Raw genomic sequence first — 13902 nt, 5'->3', positions numbered from 1 at the left:
TGGAAAGTAGCTGCTATCTACTTTCTAGAAGCGTTTGCAATTCCTTACCTAAAGTCTGAAGAAGATTACGATGTCCCAAAAGAGGCCAACTGGAATGAGTGACCATGTGGCCCATGAAGTGTCACTGCATTTAGCCCTAGGCCATCCTCTAAACCCTTCCTGCTCAGTGCTGGGACACCACCCTTTCTTGGTGGGACTCCTACACTGCCAGCTACTTTTTCAGACTCTTTATCCTCTTCCCCATAGTCTAAGCCAGAATGCCACAAGCCAACAGCTTAATGTTTTATCTCCCCTTCACCCTTGCCCCAATCTTCCTATCTGGTCTCATGGCTCTAGTATAAACAGATTCATATAACTTTCAATTCTGTAGCTAGAGACCTGACCTGCCCAAGATCATTCATCCAGTGCCCTCAAGAAGGCCACTTGAGACTCGCCCCTACCCTGCCCCCACGGTCACCCTTTTGTCCTGGAAGAGAGCACAGCCCCCTACCCCCAGCTCCTGCCACTGGGTCTTCTGTGTTCCACTGGATCCTGCCCGGCCCCAAAGATCGCCCTTTTGTCTCCAGTGTCCTTGGACTACCAGCTATCCCTGTTTCAGTGCTGAGGAGTTCCATCCAGAGGGGTGAGTGTGTGCTATCCCAGGCAGACTGTCCCGGAAGAGAGCACAGCCCCCTCTTCCCAGCTCCTGCTGAATGGTCTTCTGTGTTCTACTTGACCTGACCTGCCCTGCCCCCACAATTGCCCTTTTGTCTCTGGTGTCCTTGGACTACCAGGAGACCCTGTGTCTGTGCTGAGGAGTTCTACCCAGACAGGAACAGTTCCTGCTCCTGCACTGAAGAGATCCACCCAGAGAGTCAGTCACAGCAAAGACTGAACCAAGACACCAAGACTCTCCTGGTTCCATTTGAAGGAAGAGATGGGCAGGCGCCAATGCAAGGATTCCTCCAACAACCTAAAAGGCAACATGACATCACCAGAATACAGGGATCACGAAACTAGAAGAATTTAACACCCTACTCCATAAGAAATACAAGAAATTGACTCTAAATGGAACTATATGTAAATAATAGAGGAACGAAAACAGGTGAAAAACTGGTGTAAAGAAATGGAGATAACAAACCAAAAAGTAGATGAAATGAGTAAATCTCTCAAAGATACCCAAGAAAAACAAGAAAACCAAGAAAAAGCAATAAAACAGGAAAGGGAAACAGTTCAAGACTTGAAAAATGAAATGAAAGTAATGAAGAAAACACAAACCGAGGGAAGGCTGGATATGGAAAATCTGGGTAAACGAATAGGAACTGCAGAGACAAGTATTACCAAGAGAATGCAAGAGATAGAAGAAAGAATATCAGACACTGAAGATACTGTAGAGGAAATAAACTCACTGATTAAAGAACAAAGCAAATCCAACAAATTCTTAACACAAAACATCCAGGAAATCTGGGACACCATGAAAAGGTCAAACCTAAGAATAATAGGTGTAGAAGAATGAGAAGATTTACAACTCAAAGGCCCAGAAAATATATTTAACAAAATTATAGACAAAAACTTTCCCAATCTAAAGAAGAATATTCCTATGAAGGTACAAGAAGCATACAGAACACCAAATAGACTGGATCAAAAAAAAAATCCCTCACCATATAATAATCAAAACACAAAACATACAGAATAAAGAACAAATATTAAGAGCTGCAAGGGAAAAAGGTCAAGAAACATATAAAGGGAAACCTATCAGAATTACACCTGACTTCTCAATGGATACAATGAAAGCGAGAAAGTCTTGGATAGAGGTGCTGCAGAAACTAGGAGACCAAGGATGCAAGCCTAGACTACTATACCCAGCAAAGCTTGCATTTACCATCAATAGAGAAAACAAGATATTCCATGACAAAAAAAGATTTAAACAATATGAAGCCACAAACCCAGCCTTACAGAAAACACCCATAATAACACAAGCATCAGACAACCCTCCACCAGCACAACTCAAAGAAGGGAAACACACAAAAACTACCACCAGGAAAAATAACCGGAGCCAACAACAACTGGTGATTAATATCGCTTAATATCAATGGACTCAACTCACCTATAAAAAGGCACAGGTTAAGAGAATGGATACGAAATCAGGATCCAACATTCTGCTATTTACAAGAAACACACCTCAAACTCAAAGACAGACACTACCTCAGAGTAAAGGGTTGGGAAAAGGTTTTCCAATCAAATGGACCAGAGAAACAAGTGGGTGTGTGGGTGTGGCCATACTAATATCTAACAAAATTAATTTCAAACTAAAATCAATCAGAAGAGATGGAGATGGACACTATATACTCATATCAGGAACAATTCATCAGGAGGAAGCCTCAATCCTGAATATCTACGCCCCTAATATAAAAACACCGACATATGTAAAAGAAATATTACTAGAACTCAGAACATACATCAAACCCACACTCTAATAGTGGGTGATTTCAACATTCCTCTCTCACCAATGGACAGGTCAACCAGACAGAAACTTAACAGAGAAATAAGAGAACTAACAGTTGTAATGAACCAAATGGACCTGACATCTATAGAACATTCCACCAAAACAGAAAAGAATTTACCTTCTTCTCAGCATCTCATGGAACCTTCTCGAAAACTGATCACATAATTGGTAACAAGTAAACATCCATAGATATAAAGAAATTGTAGTAATCACCTGTGTACTATCAGATCACCATGGAATAAAGTTAGAACTCAACAACAATTCTAACCCGAGAAAGCCTACAAACTCATGGAGCACACATTAGAGACTTAACAGCATACCTGAAAGCTCTAGAAAAAAAAGAAGCAGACTCACCCAGGAGGAGTAGAAGACTGGAAATAATCAAACTAAGGGCTGAAATCAACAAAATTGAAACAAAATTTTCAATTGAAAACAATCCAAAGAATCAATGAAACAAAAAGCTGGTTCCTGGAGAAAATCAACAAGATTGACAAACCCCTAGCCAAACTAATCATATGGCAGAGAGAGAACACGCAAATTAACAAGATCAGAAATTCAGAGAAAACAGAGGAAATTCAGAGAATCATTAGAACTTACTACAAAAGCCTGTATGCCACAAAATTGGAAAATGTGAAAGAAATGGACACTTTTTAAGATAAATACCATATACCAAAATTAAGTCAAGACCAGGTGAGCAGCTTCAATAGACCTGCAAGTCGTGAGGAAATAGAAGCTGTCATCAGAAACCTCCCTACAAAAAAAAGCCCTGGCCCAGATGGTTTCAATGCAGAATTCTATCAGAACTTCCAAGAAGAATTAATACCTATACTCCTTACTGTGTTTCACAAAATAGAAACAGAAGAGTCATTGTCTAACTCCTTTAATGATGCTACAGTCACCCTGATACCAAAACCACACAAAGACTTAATCAAAAAAGAGAATTACAGACTAATCTCACTCATGAACATTGATGCAAAAAATCTCAATAAGATACTGCCAAACAGAATCCAAGAATACATCCAAAAAATTATACAATATGATCAAGTAGGCTTCATTCCAGAGAGGCAGGGCTGGATCAACATACGAAAATCTATCAACGTAATCCATCATATAAATAAACTGAAAAAAAAACATATGATCATTTCATTAGATGCTGAGAAAGCATTTGACAAAATTCAACACCCCTTTATGATAAAGGTCTTGGAGAGATTAGGGATACAAGGTTCATTCCTACATATAATAAAGGCAATATACAGCAAGCCGACAGCTAACATTAAATTAAATGGAGAGAAACTCAAAGCGATCCCACTAAAATCCGGAACAAGACAAGGCTGTCCACTTGTAGCTACCAAAGTTTCTTCCCTTCTCTCCTGGCGATTCGCAGGGCCGTGTGACCTCCAGCTTCCTGGAGTCTCTGCACTAGCTCTGGCTTGAGGGGATAACCTAGCTAGAACCTGGTTCTCTTTGTTATGGTGATTCCACTTGTATTCAAGGTCTTAGCAGTGGGCCGATAGCCTGCCTCCCCCAGCTGACCCTGCCCCAGGCGCCGGGAAGGCTTTAATCTTCTTCTCCTGCTTCTGGATTGGAGGAGGCTTTGCATTTTCGGTCTTTCTTGCCCACTGGTATAAATACCTGACTTGAGTTTAATAAAGTTGCCATTTACTCTTGTAGATGAGCCAGGTCTCTTTTGTCTGTGTCTCTTTTCCAACCCTCAGGACAATCGTCCTTTCTCGTGGGCCCGAGTTCAGGAAGCGCGCAGCCTGGGTAGGGCGTGGGTATCCATTGGAAAGTGCAGACTCTTACATCCACTCTCTCCATACCTCATCAATATAGTGCTTGAAGTTCTAGCAATAGCAATAAGACAGCATAAAGAGGTCAAGGGGATTGAAATTGGAAAGGAAGAAGTCAAACTTTCATTATTTGCAGATGATATGACAGTGTACATAAGTGACCCCAAAAACTCTACCAAAGAACTCCTACTCCTTTAGTACTGTGGCAGGATACAAGATCAACTCCAAAAAATCAGTAGCCCTCCTATACACAAAGAAAAAAGATGCAGAGAGGGAAATCAGAGAAACATCACCTTTCACGATAGCCACAAGTAGCATAAAGTATCTTGGGGTAACTCTAACAAAGGAAGTGAAAGATCTATTTGACAAGAACTTTAAGGTTTTGAAGAAAGAAATTGAAGAGGATACCAGAAAATGGAAGGATCTCCCATGCTCTTGGATTGGGAGGATCAACACAGTAAAAATGGCTATTCTACCAAAAGAAATCTATAGATTTAATGCAATCCCCATCAAAATCCTAGCGAAATTCTTCACAGACCTTGAGAGAACAATAATAAAGTTTATATGGCAAAACAAAAAACCCAGGATAGCCCAAACAATCATAGACAATAAAAGTACTTCTGGAGGCATTACCATCCCTGACTTCAAACTCTATTACAGAGCTACAGTAATGAAAACTGCTTGGTACTGGCACAAAAACAGAGATGTTGACCAGTGGAATCGAATTGAAGACCCAGATATTAATCCACAAATCTATGAACACCTGATTTTCGACAAAGGAGATAAGACTATACAATGGAAGAAAAAAAGCATCTTTAAGAAATGGTGCTGGCATAATTGGATGTCAACCTGTAGAAGAATGGAAATAGACCCATATCTATCACCATGCACAAAACTCAAGTCCAAATGGATTAACGACCTCAATATTAATCTGACCACATTGAACCTGATAGAAGAGAAAGTGGAAAGTTAGTCTACAAGACATGGGCACAGGAGACCACTTCCTAGGTAGAACCCCAGTAGCACAGACAATAAGAGCAACAATGAATAAATGGGACCTCCTGAAACTGAGAAGCTTCTGTAAAGCAAAGGACACTGTCATTAAGACAAAAAGGCAACCTACTGATTGGGAGAAGATCTTCACCAATCCCTCATCAGACAGAGGTCTGATCTCCAAAATATACAAAGAAGTCAGGACCATGAGGGGTGCGTCTACCCACTGAGACAGTTGGACTGATCTAATGGGAGCTCACCAAGGCCAGCTGGACTGGGAGTGATGGAGCATGTGATCAAACTGGACACTCTGAATGTGGCTGGCAATGAAGGCTGACTTAGAAGCCAATGACAAAAGCACTGTGTTTTGATTCTACCGCATGGACTGACTTTGTGTGAGCCTGGTTTGTTTTGATGCTCACCTTTATAGACCTGATGGAGGGGGGAGGACCTTGGACTTCCCACAGGGCAGGGAACCCTGACTGCTGTTAGGACTAGAGAGGTAGGGAGAGGAGGGGAGAGAGACGGAAAAGGGAGGTGAGGAGGAGGTGGAAATTTTAAAGAAAGAAAGAAAGAAAGAAAGAAAGAAAGAAAGAAAGAAAGAAAGAAAGAAAGAGAAAGACAGACAGAAAGAAAGAAAGAAAGAACGCCACTTGATGTTTAACAGGGTCCAACAAGTTGATGGTAGCATGTGTCCACAGTTTTGGTACTTGGGAGACTAAGAGAGTGAGAAGCTTCAAAAAACCAAAAGGACGAGGAGCAAAGAGATGCCTGGTTTCTGTCTGTGGTACTGCTGCTCCCCAGCCTGTTCAGAAAAAACAAATCACACTACCATTTCCAGCTGTCAGCCTCGGCTCTTCACACTCTGAGCTACCTGTCAGTCAAGCTCATACTAAAGCATACCCTAATATATCTACTACTCACCTGTTCTGTATAAGAACTATACTGGAAAAGAAAAAAAAAAAGATAAACATGTTTTGTTTCTATTTTAGTGGCATCTTCAGACAGTAGGTACAAGGAAATGGGGAGAGATGACCAATAATAAAAGTAATGCACACCGTACAGAGATCTTTGTACTGCAGCTTCTGGAATTTTGTATCTGTGTTTCCCGCACACAGCTCCACATAGCCGAGCACAACCTGGAACACGGTGTTGTGAATGGCTTGAGTGAAGTGCATATGAAGCTGGTCCATTGCAGTCTAGGAAAAGAAAACAGTGTAATTTTATAGACTAAATAAATTTCAAATGATTTCACAAAACACAGAAGAAAAACTTCATCAACTATAACATATAGATCATTATCATCCTTACAACTAACTGTCATAGTCTATAGTATAGACTGTTTGCAAAAAAACTTTCACATAACCATGGCATCATCCCACTCAGGCTGAGTGTGAAACTCCTGTTCTGTTTTATTCTGGTATTCTTGTTCATTCTCAACAAATACAGTTGTATCTCTGTGTTCCCTGTCCTGCCTGGTACTTGTCCCCTTACATTGTTCAGGAATTCTCAAGGGTCAGCTTCCTGACTAACCTATTTAAGCCTGTACATTTCAGCACACCTTTCGCTTTCCCTGGGTAGAGCCCTCTAAAGCACTTCCTACAGCACCGACAGCACTTTCCCTACAAACTACAAACTTCACATGTGCATCTGTGCTGTCTGAATTAAGAATGGCCCCCATGGACTCATATCTTAGTCACTAGGGAGTGGAACTGTTTGAAAGGATTAGACTAATCAGAAGGTTTGGCCTTGCTGGCGTAGGTGTGGTTTTGTGTAGTCTTAGAGGTGTGTTACTGGGGGTGAGGTTTGAGGCCTGGGTGCATTGTCATTCATATTCTCTCTCTCTCTCTCTCTCTCTCTCTCTCTCTCCCCCCTCCCTCCCTCTGCTTGCCTTCTACAGATCAGGATGAAAAGTTCTCAGCTATTTCTCTAGCACCATGCCTGTCTGTGTGCTGTCATTCTCACCATGATAATAATGAACTAACCATCTGAAACTGTAAACAAACCCTCAATTAAATGTTTTCCTTGTAAGAGTTGCCTTGGTCACGGTGTTTCTTCACAGCAATAAAAACCCTAACTAAGACAGCATCCCTCACCAGAACAGAACACATATGATAGTCCATATTCTGGCACCTAGAGCAATATAGTAGGTAGGTACAAATGTATATTTAATGAACAAAAACAATATTATGTGTTGGGAGCCACCTGGAGGCACAGGTTCGTCCTGCAGTTTGGAGGTATACCTGGCTTAGCCATGTGGGGCTGAGCACCCTTGCCTGCACCCTTGCTTGCACATGCTCAGAACAGCAGAATGGCATTAACCAATCAGGACAGCATTCAAGCCTCTCCACCGTTTAAAAGCAGCTGCCTCGGGACTCTACTTCCTCTCTCTAAGCTTTCTCTCGTCCCTGCTCTATCTTCCCTTCCCCCAATTTTCCTCAATCAAAGGGCTCCGAATAAAGATGTGACCAGGGAAGGAATTCTCGTTTTTGGTGGCGTTCATTCCTGCTGGTCAGGATGCGCCCCCCGCAATTATGTACTCAATTAAAAGTCATAACCCTATTTCCAAAGGTCTTTACACGTGCCACTGAGAAATGCCAAGTGACTTTCTTCTTACAGTTTTCCCAAAACACAGCTTAAGATACAGAAATTAACTATACAAAAAGTAGGCATTTTAAATGGTAAACAATTCAAAACATTTGGAAAAGTCTTAAATTTCCTTCCAAAACATAGCACCATTTAAAAGAAAGAAAAAAGTTTGTGTCTATCATGTTTAAATGTTAGGTGAATAAATGTATAATTCTAGACATGGACAACACAACCCTTGTTCCGTGTTTTCCATGGAGACTGTGGATGATAAGTGCACATTACATGGCAAGCGTCAACATTGGGGAAATCTGCTATCTGGCAGATAAACATACCCAATGAGCAACAGTTTATACAGCATTTGAGGGAATCAGGCTAGCCTGTCTAGGAACAAACAACATCCCATATTAAGATCTACATCACAGGACCAAGACTCAAGGTATAGAACACTGCATGTAATCTCTCATTGACTCTGAATTAGTTTGTACTTTTCTTCCCTTCCTTTGTGATTGTCTGATTGTTTGAAAACAGGTATGATATTTTGTTATGTAGCCCCAAGTTCCCTTGGGTTTGCAATCTTCCTGTCTCAACCTCTTAACTTTTCAAAAACTCTTACATAAAATTGTGAAAATATCAAACCTGGCAAAGTTTTGGGATGTTTCAGTTACATTATTTACACCCTGAGACTCTGTTAAGAATATGCTACCCTTATAAATTAAGCACTAAAATGCACTTTGTTAAGTGAAATTTTGTAAGGTCATCACATTGGTAATATTCACTCGATCATGAAGGTTGACAGGTTCCTAATTATGAACTACATCTGCTCAGAACTTGCTATGGGAAGTCCTTCTGTATATGTGCTGCTTGTATTGGCTAATGAATAAAGAAGCTGCTTTCAGCCAATGGCTTAACAGATATAGCCAGGCTGGAAGAGAGCAGGCAGAGTCAAGGAGAAACCATGTAGCACCACAGGAGACAGATGCTGGATGCGGGAAAGAACTTTACCTGGTAAGCCACAGACACAAGGCGATACACAGATTAATAGAAAGGGGTTAACCAAAGATAGAAGAGCTAGTTAGCAATACGCTTAAGTGACTGGCCAAGCAGTAATTTATATAATATAGTTTCTAAGTGGTTATTTTGGATCCGGGCAGCCAGGAATGAACAAAAAGCCTCTGACAACAAGAACTAACCTGTGTTTTTCCAAGAAGTCGATAAGCTTGCTGAACTTTGGTATAATGATTAATATCAAAATTCTTGCAGATTTTGGAAAGAGCTACATCCAGCTGTTCCTATGCAATCAACAGAAAAAGTTAAGAGGTAATGAGGAAACTGTTTTTAAGGCTAAGGAAAAAAATATTAAAACTGCCTTCCCTTCATTTATAATTAATATCTATTTACCATTATACTAGATCAGTCAAAACAAGTATAAGTAAATTAAAATTATCCACTATAATTAAGTTTTATATTTAAGTTTTATACAAATAATTAGCATTATTACCAATTTATCTGCTTTAAAACCTACGTCTAGCTTTATATTTCCTCAAACATCTTCTAAAATTGCATAGTTATGTAAACTGAATGTGTGGAATTACAAAAAATAATACAACAATCATTTTACAATCAAGAAAAAGTAATTCTCAACCAAACATCGACTTTGAAAACATACACCGAATTAAGCTTTTCCATCTTTAATGAACTTCGGGTTTCTATTTCAATGATTTCATTTTTAAATAACTTTCCACATGCACAGAAAAAAAATCTTATACTAAGAATTAATAAAGAGCTCAGCAGTGGTGGTGCAGCCTTTATTCCCAGTACTCAGGAGGAAGAGGCAGGCAGATCACTGAGTTAGAGGCCAGTCTGGTCCACAGAACAAGTGCCAGAACAGCCAGGGATACACAGAGAAACCTTGAGTCAAAATACCAAAAAACATAAAAAGCAAAAAAACAACAACAAAAAAAAAACCAAACAACTGAATAAACACTGAATTCTCAACAGAAAGCCCTCATTAAAAAAATATTCAGAGCACTATTTACTTACAGAATTCAAGTCAGTTGCTTCTGTGATAGGCAACCATATACTGTTATAATTAGCAAACAACTGCATTTAGCAACAGGGACTCCTTTCACAAAAGGTCATTTGATTGTCTAACTCTAACTTTTACAATTAACAGTACCCAAATCAAGAAAGCAAAAGGTGTGAAGGGAATCCAGTAACTTATTGCTTATTAAAATGAGCCCCTCCTTTGGAAAGACTGCCAACAAGGCAGGAAGATTCTGAATATAAACAGGAGGAGGAGAAAGCTTCAGGATAAACCTTTTTCTTCTCACCTCTACATTTTCAATGATCTGAGCATGATATTAGGAGGGGCTGAAGAGATGCCTGCTCTTTCAAAGGTCCTGAGTTCAATTCCCAGCAACCACATGGTGGCTCACAACCATCTATAATGAGAACTGGTGCCCTCTTGAGGAAGAGACCTGGTCAGTCATCCTCATCTTAGACAAGTTGAACAGAACCGCCATATACAGGCTCCCCATCCATGCTTTAGCACTGTCAGTGCATAAATTTCAATTTCAAGTTTTTATCAGTTAATAATCATAATGAAATCAACTTACTGATCCAAAAATAAAAGTAATTTATAAAATTCAATTATTTGTAAAGTGTCTCTATTATACTACAACATGACAACACATTTATCTTGAGTTTAAAGAGTCACTATTTCTAGAAATAGTGATGTTTTCAGATTCTCCTTTAAGCCACCCTAATTCTAAGAACATTATCTAGTTTACATGTAGATTAATCTGACTATACACAGACATTTCAAATGAAACACAAGTGATCTGAATATAGTGATCTAGAGCAAGAAAAATAAAACAAACATAGAAATTATGTTGGGCCTGCCTAGACCAACACCCACAAAGGAAAAGTTCTGCTTAACCTATTTTAAAGCTCCTTACCTCAATTTGTTCCAAAGTATCCTGCAGCTTTGAATTCAGCTCACTATCAAACAGAAGAGAGTTAGACGTGCCAATCTTTAAGAGTAAATGCTAAATAACCATGGGTGATGAATAAACAGCCAGCCAGTGCCCTTAGCATGTGCAGTGATATGGCTACTGATGACAAGCAATACAGTTAGACAAGAAAAGAAGTAATAGAAGAACCTATAGAGAATTAAGAACCAAAAGTTCATGGTACATTTTCAAAATTAAGAGGAATAATTAAAATAAAATGTAAAACTTCACAAGTTAATTTCTACAACATGGGATGAAGAAATAGAAATTGAATGTTTTAAAAATACAATGAAATGCATATTGTTGGAGATTTTATCTGTTACCATGCTGTGCTCACCAAAGTGATATCCTCTAACAACCGACTCCAATCAAAATCCAAGCAAGCACTCTTTTTTATTTGGAGGAACTAATAAGTGACTTCTAAATCTCTGTGGCAACTTAAGAGCTAAGAGCAGCTGAGAAAATCTCATAGAACAAGGTTAGAAATGCCTTACTGTAAAGTTACAGCAAGGAGACTGAGATGCTGACAGGACTCAGAATTAAGGGAACATATGGCAAGTGGCTCCAACAGACACCTGGCAAAGGGGATATTCAAATGTAAATAAACAAAATTTTTAAAGGGGGGGGGCACTTGAGTCCATTAGTCATTCTGTAAAAGTACCTATGAAAAACAGCAAAGCAAACAAGCAAAATGGCCAAAAGATATTTTAAATCCAGATTGACTCTTCAAACTCTAGCTGGATGTAAAACAAATGGGAAAACTAAAGCAATGCTCGAGGGAGGGGACAGTCCAACGAGCTCTTTGGAAAGCTATATATGTGACTGTGGTTCACATTCAGGCTACCTCACAGCAGTTCCAAGGCTGTGCACACATCTAGTCAACGTGTGCACACAATTCTTGGAACCTATTTGTAACAGACAAAACTTAAAATTGATACGATTTAAATTATATATTACCAAAAAAGGTCTCTGAAGTCCAATAAAATAAATTCAGTCTCAAAGAACACTGACAAACGTTTTGAAGAAATAAGAATGAGTAAAAGATTTAGCTCAACACATTGAAATCTTAGGTTCTTTTCAATGTTATCTGCTAATGATAAACTTGACTCTCAAATTCCTAGTAACCCATGGCAACAGGGAGGATCACAATGCACAGTTCACCATCCATAAGATCAAAAAACACTTTAGTAGCTTAAGGGAGGAAAAACATATTTTAAAAAAAGAAGAAGAAAGTTTACTTCTGATGTCATAAGCTTCTAGAAGAAATTTTCATAATTTTTTTTTTTTTTTGTCATTGGCAAAGCACCCTTGACAATCCTAAGCTCATACTATAGACCTCCATGGGCTCCTTCTCTAGTTCCTTACAGAGTCTCTCAAAGCAAGCTAAGGAGTTAACACCACAGGGAGCCAAGTATACTGGTACAAAGCAATTCATAAGAAAGGAAACCCAGCATCATGAAGTCTTTGATGGTCTAAAGAAAAAAGGTTCAAACCCATAGAAGAAATTTACCTTTTAAAAAACATATAATGGCTTCTTCTTCCCCCCCTCCCCTCTGGAGACACAAGATCTCCCCAGAGCTGCTCCCTTGCACGCTGGGCCTGGACTGTGGGCTCAGTCCGGCAGGGGCAGCTCAGGTGCTTTGAGAGCCTGTCTGAGGACAGGCAAGCCCTGTCTCAGCTCAATCACATTCCTGGCCAGCAAGAGAGAGTGAACTTCTAGCAGACTTCCATTGGAGGAGGGGTGAGTTTTCCCCTGGCCAGAGGGCTTCCTCTAGGAGGAATTCAGCCTTTCCCCGCCCCCCTCGACAATCTGGTCACCAGGCAGAGGCGACTCCTCCCTGCGGAGTTCTCCCGAATCCCGTCCCAGCCTTTATCCAGGTACACCTTCCTCTCTTCCCCCCTTCCCTCTGGGGCCACAAAATCTCCCCAGAGCAACTCCCTTGCTCGCTGGACCTGGGTTGTGAGTACAACCCGGTAGTAGGGAGTGTCTGTGTGTCAATAGACTGCCTGAGGAAAGGTAGGCCTTCTGTCAGTGAATTCCCTGCCCAACAAGGGAACCTGACCTGGTACTAGAAGATCCAGTAGAGAGCATTTGAAGGAAGAGATGGGCAGACGCCAAGGCAAGAACTCCTCCAACAATCTAAAAAACAACATGAAAACACCAGAACCCAATGACCCTACAATAGAAGGACTTGAACCTCTTAATTCAGAAGAAGCGGGAAAAAATGCCATTATGAAAGCAATAGAGTCCCTTAAACAGGATATGAATAACTCCCTTAAAGAACTGGATGAGAAGTATAACAAAAAGATTGAAGAAATGAGTAAAGAAATGGATGAAAAATATAAAAAAAAACATCGAAGAAAGGAGTAAATCCATGAATGATATATTGGGAAACCAAGAAAAAACAATCAAACAGGTAATTGAAACAGTTCAAGAATTGAAAACTGAAATAGAGGCAATGAAGAAAACACAAAACGAGGGCCGGCTGGATATGGAAAATCTAGGTAAACGAACAGAGACTACAGAATCAAGCATAACCAATAGGATACAAGAGATGGAAGAACGAATCTCAGAGTCTGAAGATACCATAGAGAAAATAAATGCTCTGATCAAAGAAAACAGCAAATCCAATAAATTCTCATCACAAAACATTCAAGAAATCTGGGACACAATAAAAAAACCAAATCTAAGAATAATAGGGATTGAAGAAGGAGAAGAACTGCAGATCAAAGGACCAGAAAATATATTCAGCAAAATTATAGAAGAAAACTTTCCCAACATAAAGAATGATATTCCTATGAAGGTTCAAGAAGCATACAGAACACCGAATAGGCTTGATCAAAAAAAAACATCCCCTCGCCATATAATAATCAAAACACAAAACATACAGATTAAAGAAAGAATATTAAGAGCTGCAAGGGAAAAAGGGCAAGTAACTTATAAAGGTAAACCTATCAGACTCACACCGGACTTCTCTATGGAAACCATGAAAGCCAGAAGGTCCTGGATAGAGGTACTGCAGAAACTAAGAGA

The 13902-nt window shown here is 39.8% G+C and overlaps 1 protein-coding gene across 2 annotated transcripts in view; it reads right to left on the bottom strand.

The window, feature by feature from the left end:
- Vps50 (VPS50 subunit of EARP/GARPII complex) overlaps window positions 1-13902 on the bottom strand; it is a 130444-nt gene that overhangs the window by 80450 nt on the left and 36092 nt on the right. Inside the window, exons 10-13 of one of the 2 annotated variants that reach the window (XM_087901847.1) lie at window positions 10815-10857; window positions 9048-9146; window positions 6327-6467; window positions 6193-6213 (exon numbers count right to left, since the gene is read on the bottom strand). In XM_087901847.1, the coding sequence (XP_087757973.1) occupies window positions 6193-6213; window positions 6327-6467; window positions 9048-9146; window positions 10815-10857 (304 nt within the window). The remainder of the gene's footprint in view (window positions 1-6192; window positions 6214-6326; window positions 6468-9047; window positions 9147-10814; window positions 10858-13902) is intronic. The other variant, XM_087901848.1, reaches the window with a different exon arrangement.

Source organism: Myodes glareolus, chromosome 25, assembly GCF_982192425.1.
Source record: "Myodes glareolus chromosome 25, mMyoGla1.1, whole genome shotgun sequence".
NCBI classification, from domain to species: Eukaryota; Metazoa; Chordata; class Mammalia; order Rodentia; family Cricetidae; genus Myodes; species Myodes glareolus.
The sequence above is the reverse complement of the archived record's forward strand: the minus strand, read 5'-3'. Positions and strand labels throughout refer to the sequence as shown.